Source organism: Coloeus monedula (assembly GCF_965178545.1).
Source record: "Coloeus monedula genome assembly, chromosome: 1".
Lineage (NCBI taxonomy): Eukaryota > Metazoa > Chordata > Aves > Passeriformes > Corvidae > Coloeus > Coloeus monedula.
The window spans coordinates 19,243,481-19,264,509 of NC_138781.1; the positions used below are offsets into that span (position 1 = coordinate 19,243,481).

The following is a 21,029-nucleotide window of genomic DNA, read 5'->3' on the forward strand; positions in this document are numbered from 1 at the left end:
GCAGCCAGAGTGCCACAGCTCCCCTTCTCCACTGCAGCCAAAGATTCAGCTGAAGCTGCCCTGCTGTCTGGCAAAAATCATGTGACCAACAGCAATAAGCAAAATTCCAGCTGCAAGGCCTAGGTGAGATTAACCCTTTTAGTGCTGTGAAGAGCTGAAAACGTGAGGGAGGAGAAAGAGGAGATGCTTAAAGCTGAAATTCTGTTGTAAATCTATGATATATCAGAGTACCCGTTGTAATTTCATGAAGGCAGGGGGGGTCGAGTGTTCAACTTGTACTTGTGAGCAAAAGCACCTGCACTGAGATAGGTAGATGCTGACGCAGCTGTAATTTCATGAGAAGTTTGAACAGGGAGAGATGGAAGCGATGAGGACTTTTGCTTCAAATGGGAAAGGAGAAAACCTCAGTTCCTAGAGATGCTCCCAGAGATAGCCCTAGAGATGAAGATGAGGAGGACCCTTTGCTCCCAGGGAAGGAGGAGGGCTTCTGCTCTTAGAGATGAAATGCTCCCAGAGATGGGTGAAGAGAACTTTTGTTTCTGAATGGCTCAACCTTAAAATTGTAGCCCAGTAGCTCAAGATTGGACCCTTGAAAGCAGTTGTGGGAAAAGCTGCAAGTCGTGGGAAGGGACTCACATGTGAGCAGAGAACAAACCTGCGCAGCTGTCTCGTTGTGATAATTTCTCCATAGCATGGACAAGAGAGACTCCTCTTCCTAAATGGACTGAACAAGGTTATTATGGAAGAGGTAAACAGACTGAACATCTCAAGGGTTGTCTTTTTACACTGTCAGTGGGAGAAGGGAGAAAGGTGGGGGGAGAAGAAGTTTCTGAAGGTGTGGTATGATTTTTTTTTTTTTCTTCTTTTCTTTTTCCTTATTTTAGGTCTATTAATAAACTTCTTCATATTCTTTCAAGTTTGGTGCCTGCTTTGCTTTTCTCCTAATTCTTATCTCACAGAAGGTAAACAGTACTAAGTATTTTGGACCAAACCACTACAAGGGGTCAGGCCCCAGCTGGAAGTAATTTCATCCATTGATAGTACAGCTACACTTAGTTTATGTTTTACAGAGTTGTTTTCAGTCACACTCTGTTTGTAAGCTAGACTGCCAGACTCATCTCTCCAGGATGAGGATTCCTCCTGGAAACAGGTCTTTGTGAAAATGCCCACGTTTTCATTTTCTTTTGGAAAGCTTCATCTTGTCACTAAAACAGTGGTGAAATCCCAACATCCTCGTAGGTAGGTCAGAGCTGGAAAGTTTGAAGGTGAAAATCTTTAATAAAGGACAATATTGCTGATGCGTAGTCAAATCTGACACTCAGATTATGGTATCTTTTGCTGCTACCCAAACCAAAATTTGACTCTTATTGAAACTGAAAAAACAGGTCTGGTAATAAAATCATCAGTCCAAACAAAGCTAGATGGGAACAAGTAATATTTCGTACTAACAGCTTCTAGATGGCTGGCGAAACATTGTGCCACTCAAGCAGTTAATAAAACAAATTTCTTTCAAGCTAATATTACCAATTAACAAAATAGCTAATTTTTGTTTTTCAAGTAAGAGTTACACCAAAGGAAATAATGCAAACTGCATGGGAAGAATTTAATTAATATTCCTAAACATTATCTTCCCAGAGACCACAGAGAAAACAGGCATCTATATTAATTAATTGGGTAAAATTATCTGCTTAGTTAAATGGATGTAATTAAGAGTAATGTCTTGAGGTATGTCTTTTAAAGTCCTCTTGCTGCTTTAAAAAAAAATATCTGGGAAAAGTTTTCCATTGAAGAGACCAGTAGTTTGTTTGACCAAAATGTCTAAGCAAAAAGTTTCCAAGAGATTCAGCATTTAGCTTGCTAATTCATGTGGACAGAATCCAGTCAATAACAGGAAAATTTACCTTCAAATAGTTCTATTAACCAGAACCCACATACAGAGGAAAAATAAAGTGGAGCTTTTTTCAGATAGAGGCTTATTTTGAGTGATACCAAAAGTGGTCATGATGACACCTAAGTCAGAGCTTAAAGGAGTGCAAGAAAGCAAAGCAGTAACAATGTAGAGTTAAGTCAGAGGTGAAGAACCAAAGAATAAAAGAGTAAGGCAGGAGATAGGTATTGAAAAATCTTGGAAGAGAAAGAGAAGTGTTTTAAAAAATGTGAAATGTCCTGAGAAAGACTGTGGAGTCAGCATGAGATCCACTAAAATGAGTTGTTCACAGGGGAGCAACTATTCTAATCAGGAAGGAACTGCATCAGGAGATGAGACTCTGTTCCTGTCAGAAAGATACTTTATTCTACTTGGCATGCTCAACTGTTTTCTTCTCCATAAAAAATTTTAAAGTCAAGAAAATCACTTAAGATTTTACAATAAACTGGTAGTTAAACGACAGCTTTATATTTATGATACTATTTAAATCAAGTAAAATCAGCTCACAGATTTGAATATTTTATCAGTGCTCCAGACACAGGAATATTGGTTGCTCTGATAAAGTTAAACTGATTTGTTTCTCTCAGTTCTATGCAAGATGGATCTTGCTTTATCATATTTGGCTTCTGATGAAACACTATGGGCACACTGTTCCACCTCAAAATGCTGCCTGTGGCTCAAGCCTTTTTTCCCTAAGGGGTGACATAAACTGTCCATGAGGTGAAATATGGACTCATGTAGATTTAGACAGAAGCCAGTGGTTCTATGAATTTTTAAAATTTTTAAATTATTGAGCTGGACATGAAGGAAGACCTCATGTGTTTTCAGTCAGTGCCACTGGCACATAGTATCAATGCTCTCAAGGCTGTACATAAGGTTTCTTGCTGCACCTTTAGAGCATATGGGAAAACTGAAATTCCTTCCCTTCCTCATTTTTCCCTTCTCCCTCTCCTACTCAAGAAAACTCCAACACTCAAACCCAAATTTACCATTACATCCATAAAGAAATTAGTAGCAGGTATCAGTTCTTGAAATCTCTGTCTAAAACATGAGAATTAGGGTTAATGCTACCCTGTTGGTCAGTAACATTTATTTCTGGAGAATTTTAGGCTTCAAGCTTCAAGCAACGCTCTGCAAGAAGGCAGAGGCACATGTGCAAGGATTCCAATGATCTTACTCTGAATAACAGTGCTTGTTGCTGCTCTTTCTACTCACTGGAAGGAATAAATTCCCCAAGATCAAAAATATTGATCTGAGCCAAATTTGTGCTCTATTCCAACTCCTGTCCTAATGGCTAATACTGTGGTCATAGGCACTATGACTTTGTCCAGCTGAGATATCTTCTAGGTGAATGTCAAATCTTGTCTTTATACAAAGCTTCATTGCTTGGCACCCGAAAATAATAACACAGCCATTGCTTTCTCCACTGTATGCCCTCAAAGTCAAAATTCCCTTTGATGATCTGTGAATTGGAACATGATACAACATGGGGTACTCTGAATGCTCTAGTTACCCACCTACTTTGTGAATATCTGCCAGCTCCTGACAACTGCTTGCAGAACCTTGTTTAGAGATTCTATACAAATGAAATGATTTATGTTACAATTTACAGTTTCTTTTGCTTATCCAAGAGGTTCTCTAATAGAACATAGACATATTCTCTTGTTTTCCTTGGAACTCTTTTCACTTTACAGAAAATATCTCTTCCATGCTCACCCCTTCCTTTTTCATTGCTTCCACATTTGGATGGCAAACTAATGGCTTGACTACTCAGATGTCTCAGGTATTCATGTAGTGAGTTTTTATGGTTTGAACTCTGTTGACCAAGAAAAATGGTGGTTTGCAAAGTCAAATATTCTGTTCAGCTTGTGAAAATTTAATTTGGCTTCCAAAATTTTGTAAAATACAGTGATGTATTATCTTTTCTCCCAGAATTCCAGCACACGTATTAGTTGTAAAGATGAGCTTGATCTGAAGCTAAATTATAATGTTGCATTGAAGTAGGTTGTTACTTTCAAGACATCTATATCATTTGCAGCAGAAGCTGTAGAGAATGAGAAGCGTGATTATAAGAAAAAGAACTGTTTCAGATGGTGTTCTCTGGAAAATTGACTCCCTTCACAGGAATGCTCAGAGCAGAAATAAATCAAGGTACATCCCTCAAGTATAATGCTGATGGGTAAGGAAGAAAAGTCCATGAGAAATAAAGTCTTCTGAATAGGCTATGGATGGTATGCAATAAAGTGCAACAAAATTTGAGCAAGGAGGAGAAAAGATATGGAACAGCTGTTTCTTGTGAAGAATCTGTCTTTTCTTACTCCAATACACCATAGGATGCACTGAGAAACAGAGAAAACAATTACATAAGATCACGTTATTATAATTAAGCACATGGGAATGAAATTCTACTTCTTCAGCAATTCCACAATTTCTTAGTATATGAATACAATTTTGGAAATGCTAGGGTCTTTTTTCAACATTTTCTATGTGTGATATACATATATATATATATCACACACATATAAATATCTGATTTAGTGTTTCATCTTAATGAGATTTAAAAGCTACTTAGTAATGTGCTTTGAGTCCTGAGAGTTCAAATTTTCCTATTTCTTTGTGGAATAGGATGAGCTGAAGTAGAGCACTGAATGTTAGGCATTATGGAACAGTTAATGCTAAAATGGAAAATAATGAGAAAAAAATGTGAGAGATCTTGCAATAATTAAATAGTATTAGATACATACATTTATAGGAAAGTTTAAGAGTTAAAATAACTGTTGGGATAAATGACTGTAAACAAGCATTTTTCTGAGTTAGATTCAAATGAAGGACCACTGGGAATGCTAGTGAAGCCACTGTTTCAGACACTTGGATGGAAATTTATGAATTGTTGACTAACATTTCAGCTGGATTTCTGAGAGAGGGTTACATGAAATTTTTTTGGTCTGAATCAATTTAACCTGCTGCTTTATAAAAATATAAGATCAGGATTCTCAGTTAATATCAATATTTTATCACACCTCTAGATTAATGTTTGTATAATTTTTAATGTGGCAATTTTAATTATTAAAAAATTAGAAAACCAGATGGAATTACAAAACAGCAACCGATTACTTAATTAACTTTTGCCTACTGGGATAAATAGAACATACCACAGAATATATCAAAGCAGACACTAATGAGACACTATACATCCATTAGTACGCAGGAGCGTTTCTCTTCAGATAGCAGTCCTTATCAGACATAAGCATATGCCTATCAATCTCATTAAGTAAACCCAGCAACTCCTCATGTTATAATCCAATGCATATAACATCATGGTAAAAATCTGAAGAACTATACTATGGTGCTCCCCGCAGACCAGTGAAATCTCCCACCAAAGTATGTGAGTGGACAAAGTATGAAAAAAAAATTGCTATTGTTTTATGAAGAAGTATAACATGTGAGTTAGTCTGCAAATACTAACAAACATCCTTCAGCTGTGAAAGAGGGCCTTAAACCAAAAGTAATCAAAATACCAGATTTTAAAATTGTTGTCATATTTGTCTTATGTCTTATTACAAATACTCTGTCAGCTCCACTGTGTGACATGTATTACATACCTGGGTAAAAATATGAGTGAATCAGATGAAGAGCAGACCTGTAAATTCATAATAATATAAATCTTCTTTACTTATATGAAATATCCCTTGAACTTATCGCATTACTATGTAGATTTTTGTAAATTTCTTAGTATAACTTGAAAAGATGTGCTCTGAAATAAAAATTATTTCAAACAGTATCCCAGAAGCTCTACAATTGCTTCTTTTGGCCAATGAACCCTAGCTGATGACTTCCAGGATTCCCAGAAACACTGAGGATAATTATTGCACACCAAATACATTCCTAAACGATGTGCACTGATACCTTTTTATTTAATAAAAATGAGTGTCACCATATATATGTGCATACATTTGGTTATTGCTATCAGAATTAACAGCCTGCAATTTAACCCCAGCCTATTAGAAAAAGGGCTCAGCAGACCCACACAAATTGAAATGACTACTTGCTGCAGGTTTTTCACCAGGCTTCAAGACAATGTGTTTGTTAGTACCTTCAGATTAATACCAGGTAGTTTTTGAACAGTCTCAATCTCATGCTAGATGATTTAAACCAGATGAAAATAAAAGTGTGTTACCCAAAATAAAAGAATACAGAAAATACATTATTGTAGTATTTACTGAACAAAGTAACAAAAATCATGTTTGCTCTCTTCTTTTTATCAGCATTAAGTAATCAAATTTAGGCCATACAAGCATCAACAAGAAATATAAGTAACTGTACTATTAAGGTGGTATCTACAACTTTTTAAAATTGCTGAAAATCCAAAACCACAAATGTTGTATAGCTCACTTTAAAATCATTCAAGTGCCTTGCACAGTATGTAAAAAAATTGATAGTCGATGACTGCTATGAAATGTACATGCAGTACCTGAATTTTACATTTCAATAGGTCAGGCCCAGATCATCAAAGCATTTAGGTTTCCACTCCTCAGGGAAGCTCTGGGTTTCCTTGTTTATTAACCCCTTCCCTGAAAGGAGTAACTGTTTTTGATGGTGTGAATTTATAGTGTTGTCTTTCCCTGTGCAGGGAGGGAAAGGGTCAATTTTACAGAAAGAATGGTTCCAATAGGCAGAAAGTTTATGGCACTGCAACTACATGAACCACCTTCCCTACACAACATAAAAATATTCTAATATTAAGGATTATTTTACAACTCAGTGGAAATATGCAGTAATGCAATTGATTTCCTTTGTCTGGATGACAAAAATGCTGTCTTAACAGTCACAAGAACCCGCCTTGTGTTAGCTATAAAAAAAAATATATTTATATATATATTTATGCAACTACTATGTGCATTAAACGAAACCACTGTATGAATCAGCAGGGTTCAATAACACTTGAATCTGAATCTCTGGAAGGGGTGCATTGAAGTCTATGGTGCTTCTCAGTAAGGACTCACAATGAAATGGCAAAGAATAGAAATCCATTCATTTTAAATCTTTTTTTTCTTACCCCATTGCCTAAGAAATGGTCCATAAGCTCTCTGGCAGCTAAAATGATCTGTTGCCTTTACTTCAACCTACTGCTGAGAAATGAAAGATACACCTTAAAACAAACCTGATAATTAATTTCTTAGAGAACATTGAAACTGAAAATCAGCCCAACGTCATTGTGAACTCCCAGAAATAATTTCACCATCTTGAAAATTCTCTGTTGTCTTCAGTTCTTACCAATCTGTGTATCATGTGTTGTTTAGCAGGCTAGTAATCAGCAATGTACAAGAAACATTGCATTACTCCTGGAAAGCAGTTATGTTGTGACTTACTCAGTTAGGTCGGTAGGTTAATTTAGAATTGAAAAGTGTATTTCACATCTGCCTATATAAATGTTGGAAATATCCTTTTTTTCTTCTTTACCTGTCTTAAGATACTTTTCTCAATCACCTGTGAACACTGATCAGTGCCCTTTGCACTGACATGGTACATACAGATTTTTCCCTCGGTCTTTGAGATAACAGAGAAGACTTGAACCAAAGGGCGATACCCTTGCGCACCAAAGCTTTATTATATTTCTGATTACTGTGCATCCCCATACCTAAAGCAAATAACATGGCACTTGTGCCATAGTTCTGACACTGTAGGTGTCCACTGACAAGTGTTCTGCATGAACCATTGTGTCTCAGTCCACTAACAAAAACTACTGTGCAGTAGTAATCTGGTATCTTAGATAGTTTTTCTTCTTGGACAAAGTTTATCCAGAATCTTCTTTCTATCAGGCTACAGCAGCTTAGGGCTCCTTTTCTTTAAAGAGAGGAAAAATAAATGTCTTACACCTGTAGGCCAGTACTGGTGTTCTGTCCCAGAAATTTTAGCACTGCTCTGATACGATGAACCCTTCCTTTTCTCCGACTGGTTCCACCTCAGCATAGGCAGGATGTCCAGATCCTCTTCTGAATTTCATTGCTGGCCATCTGCTTGGACGTCGCTACAACAGTAATAACAAAATAAACTTTTAGAATATGAAGGGTATTACAATAAATTGTTAATAAAAAGATCTAACAATATCCTGCAATTTTGACCTCTCATACTATACCCCACTCCCTGTAGTTGTTACAGGAATAGAAAAGCACAGTTCAGCAGCAGCAAAAATCAGAGGAATTAATCCCTCTTTTAAATTTGTAAGTGATGGGTGTTCTCAAAGACATAAATAATGACCACTACTCTTAGCAATGAAGAGGATGAAATAGCTCCTGTCTAAAATGGTTGATTATCAGATTTGTCAAATAAAGACCTGATGATCCACTAACCAATCTGTCCAATGCTCTTCCTTCCTAGTTCTGCATAGGAATTTGGTAACATACTCTATGCCATGGGAAAATATGTGGCAGAGTTGACAGAAACTTTAATTAAAAAAATTATTTAGGATAAAATTCTGTCATGCTTATGCAGGACTCTCAAAATAATGACCTTCTATTTCAAGTGCCATAATTTCTACTTGAGTATTTTATTTTGATGGTTCAGATAGAAGCAACATTTTTATTTAAACTCTTAAGAGCTTTGGGTACAAGAGCCTTAAGAAGTCGTAACCAATTTCCACTAGGATCTTGGGTGCCTGCTTTAAGAGCTGCTAATAAACAGAGAAAATAAACAGTTATATTCTAGGCCACATAAAACAATTCCTGTATTATTATGATATCTCTAGGGATGAAAAGTGCTTTAAACAATCTGTATTTTCAAGCAAATGAATGTCAGATAAGGCTCAGATTTTGGGTGACTACTCTGAGATAATATCAAAGGGAATAGCTTTCAGAAAAATAGGGTAACTCCTTCCTAGAGTCAGTGAGAAGAAAAAGCTTTCCTAAAAAAGATTATTCCCTATTGAAAATTTTATCTGCCAAATATACTGATTTATTTTTCTTTACTGACAAGAGTTGCAATCTGCATGGAAGGAGGGCTAGAAGGTACAGCAACTTATATAGAAACTTTTCAGGAAAATGAGAGGAGAATCAATGAAAATGAGTTATAGCCTGTATTTTCATTGACAGCTCAAAAGCAAAATAATTTTTCTTTATGATGTTTCTTCTGATATAAACACTGCATTAGATTTTCTGTTCCCATAATACCCCATTTTTACTTCCTTTCAATCACAAAGGATACTTAATGCTGCTGAGGGGTGGTGTTGGTGACCATAGCACAGCCACAGCCATGATGTTTTGCTGGGACTCATGGTGCTGTTGGGCAGGAGTCACCAAAGAAATCTTGGGGTGCCACTGAATCTTGTTCCCAACAAACCACCCAGCTGACTGCAAGTACAGCACAAAGTCTTCCTAAGTGATCATTGTTGGGAAGATACCACATAAAAGCAACTGCTTCTTTTTCCTCCTGCGGCAGGATCAGGTTACTTTTGAGGCATTCAGAGTTAAATTCTGTTTGGCAGGTAATTTAAAATCCCAGGCCTTTCAGTGCAGCACCTTCCTACAAAGTAGGAAGGCAGAACACTCTCTTCTTTAATGGATGTCTCTTCCTAACAAGAAAACTTAGTCTATTCAAACTTTTTCTACCCAAGCTTGATTTTGTGTGTTTTCAAAATTAAGAAGGACAGTTTGGTAACTGCTAAAGAAAAAGGGTCATATTCTGTTCTCAGGCTCACTAAAGTAAATCAAGAATAATGCAATTAAACGTAAGGGGTTTATTTCAGATTTACACTGGTACAAATGAGAATGGAATTTGATGGAGAGGTCTCTAATGAAAAGGGAAAACATAAAACCAAAGGAGAACTAGCAGGAAAAAAATAACTAAAAACAGTGTTAAATGGCGACATGTAAGGATGAGCTGGGTTTTAATATACTAAGGTGCTCCCTAATTTAATTTTAAGATGTACCTATGATTAGTTACTGCTTCCTTGCTACACTGCTGGTAGATACTAAATATGCCATTTTGTGGTACTCTTTTTAATTGGCCTTTCCAGGTAATTAGCTATGGAACAGATGTGTATCAGTTTTAATGATACAAAGCCACATGACATAAATATGAGCTGTTTTTCCAGAAATAAAGCAATAGACTTGAAGGTCATTTCCTGATATTGCAGTTACAGATTTCTCTGGTATCTTGTCATGTCTGAGGTGAGATTTTCCCTTTATAGTGATCGTTTAATTTCAGCTTCTTTATGTGCATGCGAGAGGTTGACAGTTTTAAAAGAGAGCACTGACAAACCAGCAATTCATTGCCTTACGTAACCCCTTGAAAGCTGTAAAAATATTTCACCTTTAATTGAATAAAACAAAAGTAACTTGATAGATATTGAGAGCTACAAAGTTCCTTCAGTTACTGAAGCAGCTCAGGAAATACCTAATGCGTTCTTCCTCTTTGTTCTCTGTGAAGACTAATAAGAAAACAGAAAAAACCCCTACTCCCAAACAGACCAGCCAACAAAATACATCAAAAAACCCCACCAAACCCAAAACAAACTGGAAGAAAGCAAACTGGGTATTTAATTAATTAATTCCCAATTTTAGCAGGAAAAAATATGTTTCTTCCTCTGGAATTAGAATACTTAAAGGAAATCCTCTGATCTGTGACTGGAGAATTCTAACTCCTGCTTCCCTTCAGTGTATTACAAAGCAGGCAAACAGGACTAGCATTTTTTTCATGGGACTGAAGCTTCCTTGAGTTCACTATTTTAAGCAATGAAATTAAGAGAAAAGCACTTGAGACCCTACATGACCAGGATGCAGAAGAAACATGTTGAGATGCAGGAAAATAATTTATGATACACATTAAAAAAGTTAGTTCCTATTGAAGATCAGTAAGATAAAAGGGGAAAAAAATCTAGCAGTTGGACAATTCATGGAAAATGAAGTCTACATTTTTTGTTTCCTACATTATGTCTCTCTATACCATAGCTGGTGGCTGTGCAGAATGTTTGACTTCCTGCAGCAATACAAAGACTAAAATAAATATATTTACATCCATCTTGCAGTAGAGGCAGAATTTATACCATTTGCCTTACTTCTGAGGGAAAAACAGAGGGGATTCCACCTATTAAAACTAAAGAGTAGAAACTGGGGTGACTTCCCACTCTTGTCGCATGGAAAGGTCTCCAAGTGTTTTCTTCTTTTTGACCAGTTTCTTCTTTTGTTATCTTTCAACAAGAGGGAATTTTGAGCCTTAGAGGGCCTCCTTTATCCATGAAAATCATATTATCTCCTTTAGACATGTTAAAAAAAAGGTTTGATAGATCTCTGAGTGCAGTTAATTGAATATAGTCTAAATAAAACTCAGTTATGATCTGAACATGGTTTCCACTGTTATAGTCTATGATTTTTTTAAGGTTGCTAGCTGTAGACCATCTTATTTCCTGCTGAACAGTAACCAATACCACAAGATCAGTTACAGGAGGATGGACAGTTGTATAAAGTTGTGTTGAAATACTGGTATCTGAAGACTGATGCCCTGCTCCTGAGAGTTTTTGATGCTGACATTATCACAATCTCTAAAATTTATGCCACTTAACAGTTTTCATCTGAGATGGTAATTCATCAAAAGCAATTTTAATAATGCAAATTTTTTTAGCTGCAGCAATTATAAGCTTTTATATTTCCTTTCACACATCTGCATGAAGACAAGTTTCTACCAGTAAAGGACAGAAGGAACTTGGCAACAGGTATTACATATTTGATATTCTTACATCCTAGCCTCTATTATCCCTGTCCCATCCTTATTCTGTCCTTCCCTGAGTACACAAAAATGGAATGAGAACAATTCTGTACAGATCTGCAATGTCAGAAGAGCAGTGAAGGGAAACAGGAATGAAATATCTGCCCCTCTGTCATTTCCTCAACCCTGCCACACACATTTTGTTCTGAAAGATTTCTGAAACACTATCAAAAGTTTCTTTGTACATTTCAAACAGCATAAAATCCCATAGTGCTTGTGCATTGATCAGCTCTTCATTCCCATTCAGCAGTAAACTTGAACAGTGGGTTTCATCAAGACATGTGCACACTCTTTTTTCAAACCGAATTTTCATGAGTATAAATACTTGACTTAGCATGAGAAGGTCAATCTTTCCAAGTCTTGACTCTCCAGAGCGCCCTTGTAAACTTGATTTCCCACTAAACTACACAAAAGCTGAAGTTATTGAGCATATTTTAGACTGAATGCTCCGACACAACTTTGTCTTCCGTATCGATTTTTTTTCTATATTTCAATCTTTCAAACTTCCAGAGGACTGGTTCACTGTCTCTAATGAAAAGCTGCATCTTACATTTCCACTGATGCCAATTTCTTTGTCTAATTCAGGAGTATAAACACATTTAAATCTATTTAAAAGCTGTACTCTTTAACCACACTTTGTCAAGAAGGCCTGTTTAACTCTGATGATATGGAAATATGCAAATATGGAGCTATCCAAATTCTGGATTTATTGTCAAAACTTCAGAAAAGCTATTATGACTTACTAAAAGAGATTAAGAAAAAGGGAACAAAACAATATATAGTAAGGTCTTACTAAATGACTAAATGGCTAAATGTTAAACTGATACTATTCAAGACCCATTAGTCTAAGTACTTGCTAACCTACCTCGGTTGTCAGGCCTTTGGTTTCTTGTGAGATGTGAAGATCTTTCTGTTACCAATTACCTTGTCCATTACATGTATTTTTGTGCTCAAAGTTACCTGAAACTTGTGCATCAGTTTTAATCTCTTCTAGAAGCACCCAATTTATTTGGCAAATCAGAGTCAGAAGTGGATGAGGCTACAAATATCTGAAACTATACTTCTGATATATATTTCCAGGAATAAGAAAAGATCAATTGCCTGACATCATATTAAACTCTTATTTTGAAGAAACTGTTCTCAAATAAGGATTGCTTCTGACTTAAGATTCATTAGAATAATTTACTGGCTACATTTATTTTTCTTTTCAATAGAAGCACTTGCTTAAAGTATCTTTTTGAGATTTAAAACATCTTTTTATAACTATTTCTGCAGTCTTATGTTCATCTGAGGAGCTGGCTGCTGAAGGACGAGAAACAGAACGCCTCCTTCCTCTACACCTTTGACTTTTATTGTCAGTGTTGATTATTTATTTTAGTGCTTCTCCCTTGTGGTCGATTTAAGTTTCCCTTGCTGAACTGCTGGTTCCTGCTAAGCTGGATAAGCTTTGGAAAAAATAACTTTACTATCAGCACTAGGCAATGACAGTGAGATCAATGACAATACTCCAAATGCCAGGACACTGCAGGACTTTGAAAGAAGAGAAAAATGATACCTGTTCTCTTCTTTTTAATCATCATCTTCATGAAATGCAATTCAGCCTGAACTTCCAGACAAAAACTAATTGATGACCATACGAAGCCTATTTCAAACTAAAAGCACAATCCCCTGTAAAAAACAATGGGCCATATCCCAGAAGAAAAGAACAGAGCTGTGTGACCTCCATCAGCTGTCTTAGACAGCTGAGGATAGAATTATTTAAAAAAAAGCCCTTTTTAAAAAATCTGTCTCCTATTTATTTCTCATTTGTTTGAAGACATACACTGCATTTCTGACATTAATGCAGAAACCTGGAAATGGTGCATGGAAAACATGGCTGGATGTTAAATCTGGCTCTTATTTGTGATGTGCTGTTATAAACAGAGAAGTATAAAGGCGAGCCAGAAATGTCCAATAATTTCCTGAGCTCTAAAACACCAAGAACTGTCTCCAGCATTTTAAATTATTTTCTAGTATTATTTCCTTCCCCTAAGCAGACAGGGGATGAGCAGAAGGTCAAAATCTGAAGAAAATCTACTGCTAGATATGTGTGCCAGTGAACGTTTCCACATACCAAAATACAATCCCCTATACAGCTCATAATTAAAAAAACCCCAATAATTAGTGCTTTCTCAGACCACCCCAGCTAGGGCTCAGTATTCAGAAATCATCCTCAGTTCATGTTTATAGTGTACATACTGTCAGCTTTAAGTGAGGCAGAGTTAAATGACAGGAATGCAGATCCTTTCATGCTGGTTGGTCTTTATGTTACAAAAACAGTCCCAGCCTTATTTAATTTACTAGCAAAGATAAAATTTAAGTTAAATCAAGAGGAGTCAAGGCACATCCTTCAGGATCTCATCACACACTATTATTTATTTGCTGAAGATCTGCAGCTGTTTGTTTCTTCCTCCCTCCCTGTCTTTTTCCGGAAGGTCGCTCCCTGGCTCAATAGCACCAGTTCAACTCTCTGTGTGGCCATTTAAACAGATTCCAGAAATTATCCATCTTAAACATCCAAGATAAAGTAAAACAAACAACTAAAAAAGACATAGGTACGTGCATGTGTGTGATGTGTGTGTTTAAGAGTACATGTATGTTTCTAAGCAGATGAACCAGCAAACTAAAGCTCTAGAATACCTCCAATGAGGGTGTGAACATGAAGGCCAAAGCTGTGACCTTCAAAATAGGACCTCAACTCAAAAGAGTGGTAATTTTTAACCACAAACACCCACACTGCTCTTCAGTGTGAGACATATTAACTACTATTAATACATACACAGACACTAATACATAAGCTCTGAATTCACTCATGTTCTTACAGCTTCAGAGTCCACATATGTTAATAAGTTTTGTACCTATAAGCTGAGTACAAAAGAAAGGCATTTTTGCCTGAGGTTAAGAAGTCCTAATTGCAATGTCAGTTTAGACTCCTTAAAATCCCTTACTCCCAGAGAATTGCTAAAGTAAAATTTATTCAGCTGTTGTCAAGCCTCCTGTAATCATGATTGGCAATGGTATCATTGTGTCCATCTGGTAAGAGACATCCCAATGTCTCACTCCTTACGTTCATATCACAGAATCACGGAATCTGCTGAGTTGGAAGGGACCCACAAGGACCATTGAGTCCAACTCCTGGCCCTGCACAGGACCATCCCCAGGAGTCACACCATGTGCCTGTGAGTATTTTCCAAATTCTCCTTGAGCTCTGTCAGGCTTGGTGCTGTGACCACTTCTCTGGGCAGCTGTTCCAGTGCTCAACCACCCTCTGGGTGAAGAACCTTTTCCAACCTAAATGTCTCCTGGCACAATCTCATGCCATTCCCTCAGGTCCTGTCACTGGTCACCACAGAAAAGAGATCAGTGCCTGACCCTCCTCTTCCCCTCATGAGGAAGTTGTAGGCTCGAGACATCTCTCCTCAGTCTCCTCCAGGCTGCACAGACCAAGTGACCTCAGCCACCATCCTTGTGGCCCTCCTTTGGACACTCTCTAATAGTTTAATATCTTTTTTATATTGTGGCACCCAAAGCTGCCCCCAGCACTTGAGGTGAGGCCACCCCAGTGCAGAGCAGAGTGGGACAATCCCTCCCTTGCCCGGCTGGTGATGCTGTGCCTGATGCCCCCCAGGACACGCTTGGCCCTCCTGGCTGCCAGGGCACTGCTGGCTCATGTTCAACCTGCCATGGACCAGGACCTCCAGGTCCCTTTCCCTGGCACTGCTCTCCAGCCTCTCATTCCCCAGTCTGCCTGTACATCCAGGGTTGCCCCATTCCAGGTGTAGAATCCAGCAATTTCCCTTGTTGAACTTCATATGTTTGGTGATTTCCCAGCCCTCTGATTTGTTGAGGTCTCTCTGCAGGGCCTCCCTGCCTTCAAGAGAATCAACAGCTCCTGCCAATTTTGTATCATCTGTGAACTTGCTTAGTGTCCCTTCCAGTCCTGGGTCCCAGTCACTGATGAAGCTGTTGTAGAGCAGAGGGCCAAGGCTGGAGCCCTGTGGAACCCCACTAGTGACAGGCCTCCAGTCTGACGTCACCCCATTCACTGTAACCCTTTGTGCCCAACCCATGAGCCAGTTGGTCGCCCCCCACATGATGTGTTTATCCACATGTGAGCTGGACATCTTGTGCAGAAGGACACTGTGAGAGACAGCATGGAAAGCTTTACTGAAATCCAAAAACATCACATGAAGTGGCTCCCCATGATCAACCAGTTGGGTTATCTTGTCAAAAATCAGTTTTGATAAGCAGAACTTTCCTCTCATGAAGCCATGCTGGCTGTGACCAGTGACTCTGTTGTCTTTCAGGTGTTTTTCAAAACCTCCCAGAATAATCTTCTCTGTAACTTTATCAGGCAGTGAAGTGAGACTGACAGGCCTGTAGTTTACAGGGTCCTCCTTCTTGCCCTTCTTGAAAGTTCAGAGAGCGTACACCAGCTTCCAGTCAGCTGGGACTTCTCTGGATTCCCAAGACTGCTCAAAAATCATCGAGAGAGGTTCTGTGATGACATCATCCAGCTCTTTGATGATTCCTGGATGAATCCCATTAGGCCTTATAGATTTATAGGGATCCAGCTGGAGAAGCAGATCCCGCACAATTTCAGGTTTGACTGGGAGTTGATCATTCTCGCAGTCATGGTCCTCCAGCTCAGGCTCAGGGCACCCTTGGTCCTCATCCTTGTTGAAGACAGAGGCAAAGAATGTGTTAAACACCTCTGCCTTGTCTCTGTCCTGGTCTGTGAGGAGATCATCCTCATCCTGTAATGGGACAATGTTATTTTTACCCTGCCTGTTGCCATTAATATATTTGAGAGAACTCTGTTTATTGTCCCCCGCAGTTCTGGTTGGCTCCAACTCCAGCTGAGTTAGGCCACATGAATTTTCTTCATACAGTGGCCAACAGCAGATCTGTGTTTTTCCCATGTCACCTGACCTTGCTTCCACTGGCCATACACCTTCCTTTTTTACCTTATTTCCAAGAGAAGATTCCTGTTCAGCCAAGCTGGTCTTCTGCCTTGTCTGCTTGACTTTCGACATTTGGGAACTGCCTGCTCTTGAGCTCTTAGGAGGTGATTAAAAAAAGTGACCAGCACTGATGGACCCCAGCACTTGCAAAAATGCTTTCCATGGGGATCTTACTCACTAATTCCCTGAGCAGTCTGAGGTCTGCTCTCCTCAGATGCAGAGTTCAGATTTTGGCACTTTTCCTTTTGTCAGCAGAGATTTTAAACTTGATTGCTTTGTGGTCACTGTGGACAAGATGGCTGCCAATTGCCACTTGCTCACAAGATCCACTCTTTTGACAACTGGGAGACCACGAAGGGCATTTTTCTGAGCTGGCTCCCTTAGGACTGTTCCGTAACGTTGTGATCCAAGTTTTTTAGGAATCTTCTGGCCCGGGTTGTACAGCTGTGTTATGTTCCCAGTTAATTTCTGGCAAGCCAAAGTCTCCCATAAGGACAAGGTCAGTTGACTTGGAAGTGCCCCTCAGTTCCTCAAAGATTAATTCATCATTGTCCTGGCCAGGAGGTCTATAGACTCCCATGATGGTATCTGCATTATTTGTTCCTTGATTCTTATCCAGAGGCTCTCAACTGCGCCATTGCCAACTGTGAGCTCCATACATTCTCCCCCTTCTGTTACATAGAGTGCCACCCCTGCACCTCTCCTGCCATGCCCGTCCCTCCTGAAGAGCCTGTAAACATCCAACAAGGCACTCCAGGCACAGGACTCATCCCACCAGGTTTCACCTCTCAGCTGTGGCCAGATCATATTGCCTTTGATCTCCAATGGCAGAGCACTATGATGACAGCTGAGGTAAATTTAAGTCCTTAAAAGGACTTTGGATCACAATATAAGGAAGGAAGGTAAAAAAAACACAAGTGAAAACTTCTTGTGTCATGTGCAACCCTTCTGTCCACAAATAACTGGATGCAAACATGCAAAAGATAACTGAATAAAAAGTAGTTTGACTTATACCTTGTTTTTCAATTTGCTAAATATTCCCTTGACATTAATTGCTCTCAGTGCCCAAGTACAAACACATATGTAAATAATTAGAGGTTAAAAATATAGGAAAAAGAAAGAACATGAGGGAAAAGAAAGGAAGAATTAAAATATAAAACTAAAGCTGCAATTTTTCCCACAACTCATTGAAATCTGAGCAAATCCATCTGACTCAGCTGGGAATTTCTTTACTCCTCTTTACATTGAGCACCAGACATCTAGATCACATGTGCTATGGTGAGTATCACAGGTATGCAATCCACGACATTCAGGACATTGTAATTCGCTTCTTGGCCATCAAACCTCGCATCCTGAATGCAAGTATATTACATAGGTTAGTAAATAAATCAATCACTTTTTAATTGTGCTATAGCTAGTGTGTAGTTATATATGTTATAGCTAGATTTCTGACATAAACTTTGTTGAGAAAGTCATGAAGAGCATTATTTGACAGGTATCCTACTTTACAAAAATCAGTCCAAATCAGCTCAAAGTATACTCAAGACATACAGGATTCCTCAAGGTGGTTAAAGAGAGGAAGCCATTGGCAACTAAATGAAATTCAATGGAGAGGAAATACTGCAAGGTTAACGATAAGCAAATAGAAAACCAAGGCATGCAACATCTCTTCTGTCACTCTGCAAGCTAATCTTTAGTCAATATTTACTCTTAGCTCTTAGGAAGAGCCTGCATTCATTGGAACTTTGACTGAATCTCCCTTGAGTTTAACAGCTGGTAATTTATTCTGACTTTGGGCCACCACAGAAGTGTCCAACCTAAACAATGAAACACACGTTGAACAGTGTGGAGGCTGGAAGTAACAGGAAAACAGTGTTATTTGATTTGAATCTTCTACACACTTAACAAAAAGTGGAACTTTTTTAAAAATATGTTGAACTGTTTGGATGGTATTAAAATTGAACACTACCATAGGCAAATTGAATAGCACTGGCATTTAAGACTTCTCAAACTCTTTGTTCCAGGTGGAGCTGCACATGCATGTTCTGCTCAACAGGTATGAACAAAACCCCTTAGGGAAGCATTTTCTTCAGACTTAAAGGGTAAAAAAGTAATAGAATAATGTTACTATGTTCTAAGACATGAGTTTTTGTAATAAATGGTATTTTCCTTAGCTTGTGTTTATTGCTTATTTAAACCAACTAGTGCACTCAGGATATCATTTAATGGTGTTCAGAGGTGCCACAAGAGATTGCCTTTATCAATGCAAGGGTAAACAGCACAGACAAAGTGTGGTTGTATTTATTCTTATCTGGGAGAGCTCACTACATGACATGAGTTGGATTCAAGATGAGCTGTGTGAGAACCTGAGTGAGGAGGTAAGTGAATATTAGGTGATATCTGCAGAGAACACAAGGTAGAAAGAGACTTAAAGCCTCAGATACAGGGTCAGTTTAATATACTGTTCTTTATTCAGAAACCAGTCATGATTGTAAAACTAATCAATTAAAAATTCCTTACACAGCCCTTAGCCTAAAAAACCCAACAAAATCTGATTGAAAATGACATTTCACCTACCAAATCATGACATTATCTTAGATGCAAAAGGAAGTTTCTCTATTAATTATATTAGAGTTTTGAATGAATGTTATGCTTAATGTCTATATGATTCCTCCATAAAGTAACTTCTTTAAAAATAAACACAAATGCACCAGGTTCCTGTTCCTTCTTTTGGCCAGCCTTAGAGCTATATTAATTACTAATGATAGATAAACTGATGCAGATCTTGATTTGACTTGAAGACTTGATGGCAGACTATAGTGTACTTATAATTTTTTAGACAACTGCAGGAGGGATTTGCCTGTCCATCTGTCACATCTTGTTTTAATTGTGCAATGTGCTTATTAATCAAGAGACTCATAGAAAACAGTATTATTTTCTGAAATATTTATGTGCTTGTCCTCATTTCATGACCAAGCCCATGGCAATCCTCTTGATCTCTTTCCCTAGAATGGTAACATCAGATCCATATTTCATTCATTTTCCATAAATAATGCAGCTTGTCTCTTGTGGTATGTGGGCTGTCATGTTATCTGTAACAGTTTACTCAAATATTTTTCAATTGCACAAATGTAATAAAGAATGATTTCTTGTAACACTGGCCTATTTGTACCAGTTTTGCCTGATTAGTCTTTTGTACATAATTTTCAAAAAGCAAGTTTGAGAAGATATTTTCTTCTTTGCATTGGAAATGTGTAAATCCTATTGATCAGATAAATATAAGAATAATAAATTCTACTTATTATTTTTTAATTGATCAAATGACTTTTTTTTTTGAAAATTAAATTATTAAACTTATTAAAAGCAATTTAATTTCCAGAATGGATTACCTTGTTCTGTTCTAGGTTTATGATACCAAAAATGGTTTTCAAGTTTTGAAATTTGTGTAAGTGTTCTGAAATACATTTAACCCCTATTCCCTCCCTTGTGATTTTCCCACTGCATCAGTGTTTGTACAACTGACAGGGAAAGGCCACCCCTTGATGACTAGTGCTTTTAAAAATTCTTGCTAATGCTGATTCTTCACAAGTACCACAATTATCCTAGTAACCAATAGAGAATGTAGGTTCTACCCTGTTTTGCATAAATTTTATTTTGACTGATTTCTCCTTCATTTCATACAGAAAGCTTATGTTTTTTTACTTATTCTAAATGACTACATTTCTTGCTAAAAGACATTTTAGCTTTGACTAATAATAGAATAATAGATTGATTAATGGCACCTAAAGATTAAATTCGGTGGAATGAGTTTAACAACACTGATTAAGGCACCTCTATTTGCATGATGAGTATGATATCAATGAAAGAAATAAATTAACATGCCCTTACTACATTTAGAACAACAACAACAGTGTATTGTAAGTTGTAATATTCTTCTCTTCTTCTTAAAAAGTGGTGTTGCAATTTATTTAGCCTTTTCCATCACATCATGACAGGTAAGAAACTTGCTTTTACTAGAGTGAAAGAATAGAAATTCAATCTGTGTAAATTTAATCTGTGAAAAAAAGAAAGGGACAAAACCTTCTCTTTCATACAAGGATTTCAGTGGAATTTTGTTTGTCTACATCAATAATGAACTGGCTTGAGATGCTGCATAAACATGAGAGAAAACTATGTGCTATTATATGGATTCTGTTCCCTGATGGCTAACACAGTTACATTACTAGAGCAGGAATACTGATAAACAATTCATTTTGATTTCTGTCGCTACTATTACATCTAAGAAGAATATTTATTATAATACGATGTTAAAGATGAATCATTCCATTCATGTTCATGTC

The 21,029-nt window shown here is 37.6% G+C and overlaps 1 protein-coding gene across 1 annotated transcript in view; it reads right to left on the minus strand.

Annotated features, from left to right (window-relative positions):
• Nucleotides 1-5,001: 5,001 nt before the first annotated feature.
• PLXDC2 (plexin domain containing 2) overlaps nt 5,002-21,029 on the minus strand; it is a 261,533-nt gene continuing 245,505 nt past the window's right edge. The window contains exon 14 of the mRNA XM_082298661.1: nt 5,002-7,955. Within this exon, the coding sequence (XP_082154787.1) occupies nt 7,839-7,955 (117 nt within the window). The 3' untranslated portion in view covers nt 5,002-7,838. The remainder of the gene's footprint in view (nt 7,956-21,029) is intronic.